The 15,350-nt window shown below is 32.1% G+C and overlaps 2 protein-coding genes across 3 annotated transcripts; both read right to left on the bottom strand.

Moving 5' to 3' along the window:
• Positions 1-533: 533 nt before the first annotated feature.
• On the bottom strand, positions 534-2,548 carry LOC124822896 (transcription factor PHYTOCHROME INTERACTING FACTOR-LIKE 15-like). Its single transcript, XM_047294985.2, has 4 exons — positions 1,551-2,548; positions 1,395-1,460; positions 1,229-1,294; positions 534-1,126 (listed from the first exon to the last, which is right to left on the bottom strand). The coding sequence occupies exons 1-4, from the start codon at positions 2,112-2,114 to the stop codon at positions 710-712; spliced, it is 1,113 nt and encodes a 370-aa protein (XP_047150941.2). The 5' UTR covers positions 2,115-2,548; the 3' UTR covers positions 534-709.
• Positions 2,549-8,260: 5,712 nt separating this feature from the next.
• Positions 8,261-15,350, bottom strand: ASY3 (asynaptic protein). 2 transcript variants are annotated; one of them, XM_047312951.2, is made up of 11 exons: positions 15,094-15,350; positions 14,700-14,775; positions 12,556-14,097; positions 12,326-12,449; positions 11,186-11,305; positions 11,035-11,095; positions 10,778-10,927; positions 10,639-10,697; positions 9,702-9,836; positions 8,922-9,013; positions 8,261-8,497 (listed from the first exon to the last, which is right to left on the bottom strand). In XM_047312951.2, exons 2-11 carry the CDS (start codon positions 14,730-14,732, stop codon positions 8,426-8,428), a joined length of 2,388 nt encoding a protein of 795 aa, XP_047168907.2. In that variant the 5' UTR covers positions 14,733-14,775; positions 15,094-15,350; the 3' UTR covers positions 8,261-8,425. The 2 variants fall into 2 exon arrangements, with proteins under 2 accessions (XP_047168907.2, XP_087952230.1); XM_088096104.1 differs by lacking the exons at positions 8,261-8,497; positions 8,922-9,013 and having other exon boundaries at positions 9,721-9,898.

Genomic DNA, 15,350 nt, shown 5'->3' with positions numbered 1-15,350 from the left:
GTGTGTCTTTTGAAAAAATATTTCTGGAAGTAATTTAATGCATTCTGAGAAATAAATTTCGAACTGAGATGTAGGAAGAAATTTGATTGATACAGGAAGCAACAGCCAAAACTGACATGCCTAGGAGCCCAATTTACTGAGCACGACCCAAAAGAGCATACACGATTCCGAGTTGGATTATTTACGATTTACTCATTGTCACAGCCAAACTAATATTCAACCTTTTATTTTTCCGAACTACCTAACATTGTTTTTGTTGGTAATATTGCTCATTCCACACCAGTGCATTGTCGTTTAAACATTGCCACAGAACAAAAATCATGGATAACTGTTTGTCCTATGTAAGTTTTTTAATCATCATGCTCTCTCAAGCTTATAAATAACATGTTTTTTTCCTGTTTATAAATATAGAATCCGGTTTGTACTTGAGCTTTCGTTCATCCGTAGCATGCTGGTGTTGGTGAATGAAGCACCAGGCAATGGTTGCTATTCTACAACTTAATTAATTTCAATGATTCTCACAAAATAATATCTGATGATAACTAAGAACGATACTTTAATATAGACGCTTCCAATGGCCATTTCCATCAGTGTGCTTCAAAGCAATAAATTATCCAACTGTTAAAGTCAGAGTGCAGTTGCTGAAAGTTACCCCGATCCCACCATATTTATGTGAATCGACATGGTCATGGTTAGTACAAACAAATGGCTACTGGTGAGGGAAAACCTGATTCAATGGTTGTTTTGTTGCAAGTTCAGTTTGTCCATTAAGATATGAGTTCTTGGAGAGTGAGGCCAATAGAGTAGTTAACTGGTGGGAAGGGTTTTCAGCCATGTTGGTAGCTGTGCCGGTTGGAATACGAGGATTTCCAACCATTGGAATGAACGATGCATGAGAAATGGGCATGGTCGGAACTTGGTTTGGGAAACGGAACATATGAACTCTGTTGTCAGTGATTGCAGGCAAAGGTATCGTAGCGAACTGAGGCAGATTGCAAGGGATGGTTGTGCCTGACCTTAACCCCATTTCAACTCCCATTAACTGCTGCAAATGGGGTGCGTTCATCATACCATGACCAGGTAACATCATAAAAGGCATGCAAAATCCGCCACCCATTTTCATAATCTGCATCACAAAACTAAGCTTAAAACATCCATGTAAAAATGACTGTCTATTTAACACAAGGAATGAAACTAATTTGACAGACGTAAAAGACTTAAAAGGTACCTGTAACTGAAGCTTGAGGGTCTTAAGATATTCAATGGCATCATCAAGCATTGAAGCTTTATCCGTCTGAGATACAAAATGGACACAACAATGTATATGGAATTAAAAAACAAGCACAATTTTCAGAAAAGGAGAGGGGGCAATTGTATGTATCCAAAGTCCAAACCTTGTTGCAGTTGGGTATGAGCTCCCTCAATATATGCATCCTCTTGTTTATCTTATCTCTTCGTTTCTGCAAACATCAACAACAGTAACATGTTAATAAAGAATCTAATAATTTCTTAAACTGTTTCTTGTCATCACCCAAATGTATGTCCCTCACCCTTTCACACAAATTATGAACTTCTGCATTCCTACTTCTCTTCACTCCTGTGCCTTCCCGAGCAGGCTTTTCCTTCACTACATCTTCTGCTTCTTCATAGTTCTGCACCGAGTCATCGATGTCATCATGTTTCCTACCACAGACGTTTCTGTTGTTTGAGGCTCCAAGAGAGCATACGGAAGAAGATTCTAACAAGCCTTCATCACTGTACTTTGTTTCAGCTTTTCCCTTTCCTTCAAAACCTACCGAGCTTGATTTTTGGTTACGATGCAGACCCCGAGATCCGCGAACACCAAGACCACTGTTATGACCAACAGCTGGAGATTGCTCATCAGGAACAAGGTTTGATGCATCAGAACTCAAAGGGTTTTGGCTTTCGACTGATCCATTACACGAATTTATCACTGAGGAATGCTCAGAACCTTTGCTGCTAGAAGCAGCCTTTGAAAACTCAGCTCTTTTAATCATGTGTACTCGTTTTAAAGGAAGACGAAGACAAGAACTTTGTTCAAAATTTGGTTGTAAATTGTTCACAGCAGAATCCCTTTGAACTGGAAAGTACATGAGGAGTAGGGTGAACTGAACCTTGCACTTTTTGCATTGAAGACACCTTCATCAATTGCTTTTATTGAATTTTCAGACGAGGGAGACGATGAATCTTTTTGCGACCATTTTCTCATATCAGTTCAAGGGAACCTTTACCATAACTGGAACAGAATCACATACTTTTGCTATAAACGAAAAAGAAGGAAGAGAAAAAGAAAGAAACAGAAAAGTGCATGAATATAAAAAGCGAAGAAAATCCAAAGCATGAAGTTACAAGGAAGCTAGATAATAGGAGCTTGAACTCATCCCCCGGTCGGGTGGAATCAGACATAAATTATAATATCTTGGCTAATAACAATTTTTAGCACTGCAAGAATACTTAATTTCTTTCTTTTAGAATTGTGAAGTAAAAGAAGAAAGAGCGGCAGTGATGAAAAGCAAGATCTGACTAAGATTAATTGTGAAATGAATGTATAGTGGTCCTTCTTATTATTAAGGTTAGCAATGTGAAATTCAACTGCTGTCACATCTTGTCCACAAACTTATAGTTATCCTGTCTGTCATATGTTACAGCAATTAATTGGGTTGAAAAATATTTGTGGTGCAGGGGATGAGGTGTACCATTGCCAATTTGTTTGGGCGGCAAGTAGCTGAAAGTTATTGGAATTTAATATGTGAATTTTTTTATAAATTAATATCGAAGAAAAGCGAGAATGTGTCAAAGACTATATAAATATTTAATATAATTAAATTTAAAAAATTATTTTATAATTTTAAATTTAAAAATTAAAATATATCAAATTTAAACAAAAATAAATCTCAATTTTACTTTAAAATTAAAGACTAAATACTTATTTAATTTTTGTTTTTCCTTTATGTGTCATCAGTGTTTTCCAATTTGATTATTGCTTATCAGGTGACTTTTTTCTCATTTCACATACAAATAACTACTACTTTTAGAGCTGATAAGATAATTTTATATCGATGGTCTCATATTATATCTATATTAAGATACTTAATCTCTTTTTAGTTTTAAGAATATACTCAGATTGATGACTTTCTAAATAAAAATTAAATATGTTTTTATTTTTAAATTATCATTCAATTTTGGTTTTTATATTTGTATATGAAATTTTATTCGATTTTTATATCTTTCCGTTTAGAAAGTTCAAGACTTAGTTCTTCATTACAAAAATCTTAGTATTTTAAAGGTGTGTCATGTTATCTTTTCCTTTTTCGAAACGTGTCAATCTTTCATGCTTTATTTACACAAGATACTTTTCTTTTTTTTCTGGTTCACAAGTCAGTTACTCATTCAAATAGTCACTCTTTACCGAACCACCCACTCAACTCCTATAGAGACCTTATATTAGCGTTTCTACGAGCGACAACAACCCTCGTTTAACGTGAAGAAAAAAATATTAAGAAACTCAATGAGAATTGTTGGTGGTAGGAACACTAATAATAAGGTCTCCATGGGAGTTGGGTGACAAAGGGAGAGAAACCTAATGTGTAAATAGAGCAAGGAGGATTTACATGTTTCAGAAAATGAAAAAATAATATGACACACTGTTAGTTACCAAAAAAAGCTATTAGCTACCTATAAAAAGCTATTAGCTACCTAAAAAAAAAGTTAATGTCGTCAATTATAAAAAACTAAATACATGATTTTATAAAAGAAGAGAAATAAAAATGAAACAAAATTTCATAAAAAAAACCAAAATAACGTGATAATTTAATAACGAAAACATATTTAACATTTTAAATATAAAATACAAAGATACATGTTCCTTAAGTTTTTAATAATATATCACACTTACATTTTATTTATTTTTAAATAAACATTCTCATATCTTATATTTGTTTCTAATAAAATAATATCTATATCCACTCATGATTTAATAGACATTACTGTAATGAACTTGACACTTATCTCTCTTTTTTATTTAAGAATATTCAACAAATAATAAAATAAAACATTAGAAAAAAAAAGTATATATATATATATATATATATATATATATATAAGATTATTTATGTACATCCAAAACAGTAATTAATAATTGATAGATGAAAACATAATAAATTTATAAAATATATGATGCGCTAAAAAAAGTTTAATAAATATATATAAATAAAATTGTATATTTATTATTACTCAATTATTTTAATTTAGAGAGAAGGTGAAATTCACGTGGTAATCACAGTGGATTCACGTGTCCTAACGTCTCCTTGTCTGTACTTTATTTGTGTTGTCAGGACTGTCTCTCTAATCCTGTTTCCTAACACCCTAATAAAAATAATAATAATCAAAGTAAACTAATGATGCTTTATTTTGTTTTTCTATTTTTCCATTTTAATTTTTTAATAATTATTTATTTAATTTAAATAATTATTCATAATAATATATTTTATTTTCTAATCTTATCAAATATTTTTTTAATTCAAATAATTATTCACTATAAATAAAAAATCATTTACTTTTACTATTTTCAAATTTAAATAATTATTTATTATAAAAAATTATTTACACAATATTATTTATAATATATTTTATTTTAATAACTAAAATTTATTTTATCTATAATTATATATTTTTTGTCTTTTTAATTTTACCATTTTAATTATTATTTTTTGGGTTAAATATGTTTTTAGTCCCTAAATTATCTTTGCTCTTAGTACCTCTTTCAATCAAAGTAAGGTACATTTTAGTCTTCTTCCTTCAGAAAACCTTAATTTTTTGTCCTCCAAAACTAACAGCGTTAAAGCTGATGTGGCTAACAGTGATGTAACACGTCATTTTTTGTTTCTGACACTGATTGAGTCAACGTTTCCTTCCTTGCATCTTCACCCTCATCTTCTCTCCCTCCCTCCATCTTCCACTCTTCTTCCTCATCCTATAAGTATAATCGTTATTGCATTAGTAGTAGAATGGTGGGGACATTGTTTCCTTTTGAATCATAGGAAGACTGCATTGATTCTGCTGAGACGCCAAACACACTAACACTGCAAGTGTTGACGATGACAAATCACATCAGCATACGAATAAAGATATATAACAGTTGAGGTTTATGAAAGAAAAAAATATAAAAGGTGAAGAAAACAGACATATTCAATAACTTCTTTAAAAATTTAACGTAATCGACATGAATCCCAGATCAAAAAACAAAACATCACACTTTGCAATTATACAAATCAAAGAAACTTGCTTCATTATCAAAACACTCCATCTTCCTATGATTCAAAAGGAAACAATGTCCCCACCATTCTACTGTTAATGCAAGAACGATTATACTCATAGGATGAGGAAGAAGAATGGAAGATGGAGGGAGGGAGAGAAGCTGAGCGTGAAGATACAAGGAAGGAGATGTTGACTCGAAAAAAAAAATAATAACGTGGCACACTACTGTTAGTCATATCAGCTTGTTTTAGTTTTGGAGAACCAAAAATTAAAGGATGAGGACTAAAATGTACCTTACTTTGAAAGAGTAACTAAAAACAAATTTGTTTGATAGTTTAGGGACTAAAAACGTATTTAACCCTTATTTTTAAAATTTAAATAATTTATACATATTCAAATATGTATACACACATATGTGCCATTATTTAGTCTAGACATTAATAAAGTCAACAACTTAATTAATAGAATGAAAAAAATGAAAGACTTTTTTAAGAATAAAAAACTTAATACAGACAATTATAGTAAATACCTCAGCAACAAAATCATAGAAGTTGACAATTATTGAATACTCTATTAAATTTCTTCTCCTTTTAGGTTTTTCAACTCAACTTGTGTTTTAGTTTACTTTTAGCTTACGTTTGAATTGAAAAATAGAGTTGAAAAATAATGAGAAATAAAATAAAATTTTATAAAATTTCATAATTATTTATTTTTTATTATTATTGATTATATTAGATTACATTTTAATTAATTATATTTATTCGTTTAATTAATTATAAATTTAGTTTTTTAGTATAAAATATTATGAAAGTTAAGAAAAACACTCATTTTCTACTCTTCTTCACATACAAGAGGAGAGGAGAAAGTTGAAACAAGATTTTTTTTTATATATAATTTATTGTCTATTTTTTCCACTTTTATTATATTTATCTGTTGAGAACAAACATAGCATTTGAATTAGGTTAAATCAATAGGGCGATATTCATATTTTTTTATTAAGTTTATGGTATTTTTTTTTAATTTAGGTCTTGAAATCTTAAAACATTTAATTTTATAAAAATAGTGTATATATATTTGTTTTCTTTTTAAGAATTTGGTTTTCATGAACAAAATAAACTTGATGTGAATTTTTATAATAGGATTAAAAACAAATTAGGATTAAATAATTAAACTAAAATTTAGGAATAAATCATTTATATTTTGGATCAATTTTATAGGTATATCTCAATCACTTAATTGACTTTTGATGTGAGTGTCAATTGAGAATTCATGCATTTCTTTTTTTTAATAAGTAGATATTTTTAGAAAATTTTGAACATTAAAATCAAATTTTGCTTTTAATGATGTAAATAGGAGTGTTTAAGATGAAAGTAGAATGAAGCAAAAAAAAATCTAAAAATTTAAATGAGGAGAAACCAAATAAATTAGAAAAGAAAGTGTAAGAAGTATCAATGCAAGAAAATAAATTCCCAAGGATAAAATAACGACGGATTATTGTGACCTAAATTTATCAAATGGAGTAAATTTGTCATATTTTTTTGTGTTATAAATACAATTTGTCATCCATTTTTAAACATAAATAACCTATTTATATTTTTTCCCATTTTTTTTATAGTTAAGTCAATAAAATACAAAGAAAATTACGTTAATCGAAGTAAATAATGGTATTACAACCATTTTAGTTAAAATTAAGATTTAAATCTTAAAATCATACAATTTTACATATTTACATGGTATTTACGAACGAAATCCAACACATAATCATAACATAATAAAATTAATATGATCGTCAAAAGAGGAACTTTAATTTTCCCCAATAAAACGGGGAACTTTGGTTTAGGAACTATGTGGTGACATATTATACAAACGAAATTTTCTAGAAAAAAAAAAGTTTTCGAAGCATTAACCTATAGATAAGTAAAAATAAAACACATTTATTATCATAACTAAATTGTAAATTTATTAATTTTTTTAATAATTCACTATAAATGTATTATTCTTAAGAAAGTGCAACAACAATAATAATAGTTAGAATTTAATTTAAAAATATATATTCATGAGAACCATATTACAAAAAGTGATTGAGTCATTGAGATTTTATGTTGACAATTATCAAGTAAAAGCCATACAACATTATATGGGAAAAATATTCGAATCTATTTCATCGTATGGTAATTTCTGTACTTTATCTGGACGACTGTAAATTGATTATGATTATTGCATTGATTTTATGTTCACACGTATAGAACTTGTACACAATCATCAAAATAAATAAAATTTAAAAATTCTAAGGATAAAATTTAAATATAAAACAATCTACTCTCCTCGTTTCATTCCAACTCGAAAAATGTATATTTAATTGATATCTATGTATATATCCATCTCTCTATTTAAATTATCTTTTACTGAACCATTCTTAAGTATAGAATGTCCGAAATTTGTTAGGACCCTGATTTATTTACACTTCTTAAATTTATCACTTTATGGCCCATTTGGTTACTTTTATATTCACTAATTAAATTAAATAACGTAATTTAATATGCTATTATTACTGTTATAAAGATGTAAAAACAAAAGTTGTGTAAAAGGTTTTATTTCCATTTTATGTTTTCAATACTGCAGCAATTACTTCTTCTTTCATCCCCTCACAGAAACAAACAAAGACAACTCTATGAAACATGACAACAAAAAACATTAAAAAAAACTAAACAGAAGTATTTCTGTTTCTTTCGCTGTTTTCCCTTCCACCAACCGTGTCACAAAACTCAAACATCTTTTTGGCGAATTTCAAACAGCATACATTTAAAATATAAGTTGTAAAAACAGTACAGTGGACCCGACAAATTGCGACTGGAAAATCAGAAAATATCAAGAGAAAGCAATAACAATCTCAATGAATGACACATGTGGATGTTTTTTTATCCCGCAAATCACGCACAATAGACCCAGTATTCAAGTTTGATAAAAGAAATTTTAAGTGATATTACTTTAACTGGGCCAAATTATCTATTCTATGCAGTTAAAAGAAGAGGGAGGGGTCATAATGTTACGTACATAGAAATCTTTCAAGATTCCAGTATAAAGGATCTAGCGAAATCAAAAGGCGCGCTTCCTTCAAAGCAATTGCAGGGAATCAGCAGAAATCATATCAATTTAGTATTTCTTCTTTTAAGCACATAGCTACAACTTGCTTCAATTGTAGAAGTTTCCCTCTCGCCTTCTGCATCCATTTAAAAGGATGGTTAACAATGTTGTAAACAAATGACAATGAATAAGGAAAAGGAAAATCTAACAGAACGACTAATGGCAGCTGGACCAGCAGCATATCACGTTCACATCCTAAATTCAAAGAAGCAAAGCAACGATATTATCAACCTCTTATTTATCATGTTCTGTCTCTACCTTTTTTTTTCTCTCTCTAATTATAACATCAGTTCACCACATATTTAGGCGGACAAATATCATTACTCGTGATGCAAGAATAACTTAACGAAATAGTACGGTGCAGTGTATCATTACACAAGTAATTTGAGAATTATGCGACTGATTGATGACTAATTACGAACTAATACTTATAAAATCATTATTAGAAGAGGAAAACCCAGTGCTAACGAATGAACCAACTACTTATAACAAATACTTGCCTCCTGGGTGACTCTGATTTTCCTTTGAGCGTCATCAAGTTGGATCTCCATTGCTTCTTCAACTTGCGACAGAAGCTTCTTATGCGCTACTCCTATACACAAAATATATTTAAAATAAGGCCACAACCAACATGATACTTCCAATAATACAAATGGTAATTTTTTTTTCTTTTATTAGCAAGAGACTAGGTCTAAGAGCTCTCCTGAGCTTTAATCCCTTATCGAGCTAACCACGAAGTGATGCTCAAGCAGCTTTCTTTCCAAAATATCATAGATGTAACTGTCCACGACTTTTGTTGCATAATACATCGAGATGAAAACTTGCGACGCCAAAACATTGACACTATCCTCACGTAATTGAATTGGAAAACACAATGATTAACAGAAATGATAGAGAAGATGACATATATATGCGCAAACTGTATTATGTCTCTGGCGATTTGAAATTTATACCGTCATTTGCTCAAAAAGGGGGAAGAAATATGAAAGAATTGCACTACTCCCTGACACTCCAACTATAGTAGTCATAAATACCATTTAGTTACTCTTTTTTCATTCAAAACTAAATTGTAAGTGAGCCTTGAGCTGATATTTATAGATATATTAATATTGCACTCAAAAACCAAAGGGCGTATCTAAATCCAGAGGACGTCTTTTGCATACTTGGATTAGATAAATTATTTGGGAAAAACTGCCTTTCAAAAAAATTACAAAAAATTTAAATCATAACTTACTTTAAACGTAATAAAATCAGGTAATACAAATACTATGTTTTCATACTTTGTTTTTCCATGGCTCTCTTGATCTCTATCTGATCTACTTCAAGATCTTCAACAGTGCTTCTGCAATCCTGTAGATGCTGATTTACCTCTTCCTTGAATCTATCGTATATTAACCTCAACTGTTGTTGTTGGTCTACGTTTTGTTAGAGGAAGAGAAGGTTAAAAAAGTTACGGAGGAAGTAAGAGCAAACATCTCTGAAAAAAGTAACAAAGTCGTAAGACAAGAAAATGCCATTAAAGAAAAGAATATATGAGAACAACGACGAATATAAAATTCAGAGGTGGTGATAGGTAAGTCATTTGTAGAAAATATAAATGCAAGATCTAGCGCAAGGACGCTTTCAGTAGAACCATACCATTCTTTTATCTAGCCCTTTTATAATTCCTTGTGACAAATAATTTTAGGACTGCCATCATAGCTATTGCCCTCGTATATTGTTACAAATAAATATCTGTTTTCAAATCAAACTTTCTTCTGGACTAGGAGTAACAGTTGTTACAGAACAACGATAACATGATCATGTATTACAGAAATTTAAAGTAATTTTGCCGATAACAATATGAATTCCTGGAATTAGTCTAGAGGGATACAACCTATTGACTTCTAACTTAAGGGTATCAAATTAGTATATTGCGTCTATTATTTTGAAGAACATAAACGAGATAAATTTTGCTTCTATTAATTTTTATACCCAAAAAATGTATGCATAAAACCAAATAGAATGTCAGCTGAACCATAACGGATGAAAAGAACGAACAGTGTTAAACCCTCAAACTCTATTTAATGTTTATCAAAAGAGACAAACATAACCCTAGCACATGACTTAGAAGTTGAAAACTTGAGATCCATTCCTAGGAGAAAAATGTAGATAATAATTACAATAGCAAAACTAAAAAATATTAACATATTAAACATTGAACTTAAATTTCGTTACCTTCAAATCTAGTTTCCAGCCGTTTTCTCTTTGATTTACTGAGATTTGTAAGCTTTCCCCTGAAAGATTTTGTCAAGAAAACACAAAAGTGTAAGACATCGATCGGAAGCTTGAAAATTCATCAGTCTAATACACCTACATGTCCGTCTGGATTTGGGAATGAACATTCTGCAGCTGAAGATGTATTTCGTCAGCAACAGACTTCAAAATTTCTGAGGATTTCTGACTTGTCATCGACTTAAGTTTGCTCTGAAGCTTGCCCAATTCCAAGGCTAACAGTTCAACAGCTCTATCCAATTGAGAGAATCATAGTTAAACAATATGCAAGCATGAGTTGCAATTTATATTATTCTGGTGGACTCATTAATCAATTTTTCATGAAAAAAAGTAAAATACCTTGCAAAACCATTTTGATTCTGCTCAGAAGCTTCACCAATCCAATCACTGTCTCCTGTACCTAATCATTTGTGTAAATTAGAGTATAAAAGTGCATATATCTTTATAGCATATCCAGATATAAATATTAAGTACAAAATGAACTTACTACCTTTCGAAGACGCTGAAGCTGGGCTTCTATTGTTAATTTCACTGCTTTCATGCTTGCACAGCCTCTTCATTGGATGAAGAACAACACTTTTCCTCTCTGAAGCATGTCTTACTCTTGAACCTTCACTAACATAATTTAGATACAACTAAGATATGGCTCTGCTTCGAAAGGACATAACAGTATACAAGGGAGGAAAAACACAGAATTTCGGATAAAAGTTTGTGCCGCTGGAGTAAAACCAGCACGTGCATCGGATAACTAATAGTAATACAGAGACTTTAGAGGGCAGGTAATGCAAATCCCATCAACAATTATATGTGACGCACTTTAATCATTCATGGCATATCAAGTTCAATGAATTTGTTTCATTCCTCATAACTGTTATCAATCTACTGGAAGAGCCATCAACAATCACTCTACCAGTGGATCCATCCCCCTCCCTCTTATCTTTTTGCTTTGGTTTGGTTGATGATCCTTTCAAAATAAGGACTAAACAGGGCGTAAGAAGCTAACAAGACCAGTGGACATAAAAGGTCACGCGAACACTGTATAAGGAACATCGTATTAGTCTTAGATCAGACGTTATGAAGAACTAGGTACATGCTATACACGGTAAAGACATCGGGAAATTACAGAACAATTATAAATTTCTTCCAAGTGAGAAATTTTTACAGCATTCTTTACATGTAGCTGCCCTACTTGTGGGAATCTTCTATTCTTCTTGTGGAAGATGCTGTTTTCTACCAAGCCAGTAACTTCCATGCATTTGCATTACACTAAGAACCAAACATGTAGGAATCTTATATTTCTTTGGTGTTTTTCCTATGAAAACACATACGGCTAAAACGAGTGATTTGAAATCTAGAAGAAAATATCGATGGAAACAGAAGAAAATGGGAAATAAATCAGTCCAATGAAAGAAACATGCTCATTATTTCCAGGGCTGTAAGTGAGTATAAATTACAAAAGGATTATTTAGTTGTCTCGTGTGTGCTTAATCTAATTTGACTTAGTTTTAAGATGGGATGTATACTAAAATCAGCCTTTCAAAAGAAGTACTGCTGATTCTGTAAGATCTCCTGCAAATTTAATTCAGAATATGCAAAAAGATTAATGTATATATCATTATGTAACGCAAACCTTCAAGATATCCTTGAAAGTTTAACTCTTCAGATGATGAATCAGATAAACCACCCTGCTCTTTTTTCTCTGTCTCAGAAGATTTGTCTTTTCTGGGAATAAAAGAATTGATCTCTTCTATATCCTGAAATATAATAAGGAATGGCAAAAAAAGAGAAACACTGCATTTCCAGTTCAGTTCCAGAAAAGTCAAAGTTATCAACTTGAGTCCTGTGGTGCGATAAGGATACAGAAGGTTGCATTTGCTCTCCTAGCCCGTTGAGGTTGAAGTCTGGCTCCGAAGCCTGGAGATTTCTTAAACTATGAATGCTTCCCAGAGAAAATGTTCTTTCAGTTGAGGCTGGACTACTTACATCATTTTCCTTTCGGCCTGTATTTTGTGTTGAGTCAGGAGAAAAACTTAAAATCGGTGTCTTAAGTTGAAATGTAGGACTTGGAAAATCATCTTGTATCTGAGAAGCAACATTTTGATTTACTGGGTTACTTTTATCTTCCTGCTGGTTTTCATTTTCTGAGACCTCAAGTTCTCCATGCTGATCTGTATTTACAATTGTTGGCTCGTCAAATTCTTTTTCTTGGTTTATTTTCTCTGTATGAGGGCATTTTGACTGATATTCAGGTAAGCAACCAATGAACCCGCCTGCTATCTTCCCAAATGAAAATGCTGTCTGGTCATTCAGCGGTAGATCAGTCTTCGAAGTGTGTTGATGAAGTTTATCTGCGGTGTCACATTCAATGACGCTGATCTTATTTTTCCCAATTATGGAATTCTTTTTTTGATTCTTTTTCCTCAAGGAACCGTCATCAGGAAAACCATCTTGTCTCCCAATTCGTTTTTCTTTAAAAGAGAATATACTTTTTTCTCCTTGCTTCTCAGTCTTTTTTGAAGATGGGCCACTTTTACCTTTCACCGGTTGCTTTTTGGAAGACGTTTTCTTTCTGCTCCAAGAACGAGTTACTGGCCTCTTAAGAGCCTGATCAGGATTTTCAGAATCAGTTTCTATAGTATCCGAATTTTGTATGGTCTTAGCACATATGTTTTGCTTCTGGTCCGAACGCTGCTCAGGCGGCAAACTTTCATCGTCCTTGTTACGTGCGGGAGAACCTGAATGCCGACTCTTGTGAGAAGAAGTGGTCCCCAATATTTGGCAGAGCTTCATCCTCAAATTCTCGGTTCTGTTTTCTGTTCTATTTACTTTGTCCTCTGGGTCGGTTTTCTCGGACTCGAAGACTTGTTGTACAGTGGCAAATGTAAATTCCTTTACCTTGTCAGTGGGCTCGTCCTTCCTTCCTTTTATTCTGGCAGCGTCCGCATCAAACTTTTTGAAATTATTAGAAGTTAAAGTTGATGTCTGATATGAGAAAAGCTGAACTGAATGTTTCCCAGCTGCACGCTCTATTCCATTTGGATCGTCCCCGCCACCTGGAGAGACTAGTAAACTAGAGGCTTGGTTGGCTTGAAGAATGGACTCAGAAATCGGTGTTCTTTGGTAAAAGGATTTGGAGATCCAAGAACACTTCAGCTCCGGTGGACCTCCAGAATGCTTTATATTAAAGGAAGGTGTTACTCCTTTAACTTCATTTTTTTCTCCAGGGAAATTTCCCACAATAGAGATTTCCCTTTCTGTAATTGGCACGACAATCCCGTCCCCGATCGTGAGTCCATTTCTTGTGCTAGTTTTTGAATCTGCCATTACTCCTATAGAAATTTTCCGTGTCTGGCTGGACGAACGGATATTGCTGCCAAAACTCCTACAATCACTCGTCTGCTCCTGAATACATAGTTCAAATCAATGAGTATATAGAACTTTTGTCCTTCAGTAACAGAAACATAACCACAATTATAATTGGTTGTAGTCAGTAACATCAGACAGAGCTCTGGAAAATAACAGACAGTTTATTTATTATTGCCTGGTCCTTTAATAAGAACTTTAAGGGTAGTTTCTCTTTACTGCTATTTCTCTAAAATCTTTTCCTAATTGTCTACTACGATAATTGCCTTTTTTGAATAACATCCTCTGAATCTGAATAATAGAAACTACACTACAAATTAATAACGAATTTAATATCTCTAACTAAATTGAATTTCTAAATTCTTATGACGTATCCATCAGAGTCTTGTGCACAGAAGAAAAGGTAGCACTAAACACTGCGAAAAAAATTTCAAGAACGCTAATGTTGCAATTGCATCAGAACAAATATCAAGCACAAACTAACTTGAACAATTCACAGTGGACAAACCTAAGCTAACAAATCAGTTATCCAATGACAACGTTTCATACCAATTAGAAACTAATTAACGAAGGAGCACACTACTAGTTACCAAAGTTAGTCAAATCAGAAAATTCGCCAAATCAAGGTCGTAACCACTTACATCATGCAAAACTTGACGCGCTCCAACATCCATTTGCAGTTGCTACTTTAGCAAAGCTGATACCTCAGTTACTAACCTGAAAAACGTAACAACAAAACCAAATAAAGTGAAAAGTTGCAATTTAAGCTAAGCATCGGCGTCATTAACTAACTTGAAAAAAGCAAGAACACAACCAAATAAAATTAATAGAACAAACCCACACAAAACTCGGTACAATTTTCAGAAAAGTATGAGAGAAACCCATTGCTGATGAAGCCTCCGTTCAAAGTCAGTACAACGCGAAACATAAAGAAACCGTCAGTCTCAAAAGTTCCTTGTAATCCCAACAGCCAAACAGAGTGGAAATAACAACATCGAAATTCAAGAAAGAGAAGCATGCAAATCGTTCGACTACCTGAGAAGAAACCCTCGAAAAAGAGGAATTGGAGAATTCGGAATCAGAACGTAGAAACGATCTCAACAATTGAAAGGAGACAATGCTGTAGTGTAAATTTAATCTGAATCAAAACAATGTCGAAGGAGTAAAATAGATTACAGATTTGCGCGTTGCAGAAAAAAAAAACACTTATAGCACTATAAAATGGATTTGATGAATGTGAATTTGATTTGCTGAAATGCAAAAGTGGAATCAAAACCAAAGAGAAAAGGCGG

Source organism: Vigna umbellata, chromosome 8, assembly GCF_029865625.1.
Source record: "Vigna umbellata cultivar VRB3 chromosome 8, Vumbellata_1.0, whole genome shotgun sequence".
Taxonomy (NCBI): domain Eukaryota; kingdom Viridiplantae; phylum Streptophyta; class Magnoliopsida; order Fabales; family Fabaceae; genus Vigna; species Vigna umbellata.
This window is presented reverse-complemented; position numbering and strand designations above follow the sequence as displayed.

Excerpts from the sequence above, each read along its gene's own strand:
- LOC124822896 (XM_047294985.2), bottom strand. The coding sequence starts at position 2,114 with ATGTACTTTCCAGTTCAAAGGGATTCTGCTGTGAACAATTTACAACCA. Across the intron at positions 1,461-1,550 it reads TTCATAATTTGTGTGAAAGG|AAACGAAGAGATAAGATAAA; the intron begins GTGAGGGACATA and ends TGATGTTTGCAG. Across the intron at positions 1,295-1,394 it reads TCATACCCAACTGCAACAAG|ACGGATAAAGCTTCAATGCT; the intron begins GTTTGGACTTTG and ends TTTGTATCTCAG.
- ASY3 (XM_047312951.2), bottom strand. The coding sequence starts at position 14,732 with ATGGATGTTGGAGCGCGTCAAGTTTTGCATGAT. Across the intron at positions 14,098-14,699 it reads CGCGTCAAGTTTTGCATGAT|GAGCAGACGAGTGATTGTAG; the intron begins GTAAGTGGTTAC and ends CTATGTATTCAG. Across the intron at positions 10,698-10,777 it reads TCCCAAATCCAGACGGACAT|GGGAAAGCTTACAAATCTCA; the intron begins GTAGGTGTATTA and ends AAAATCTTTCAG.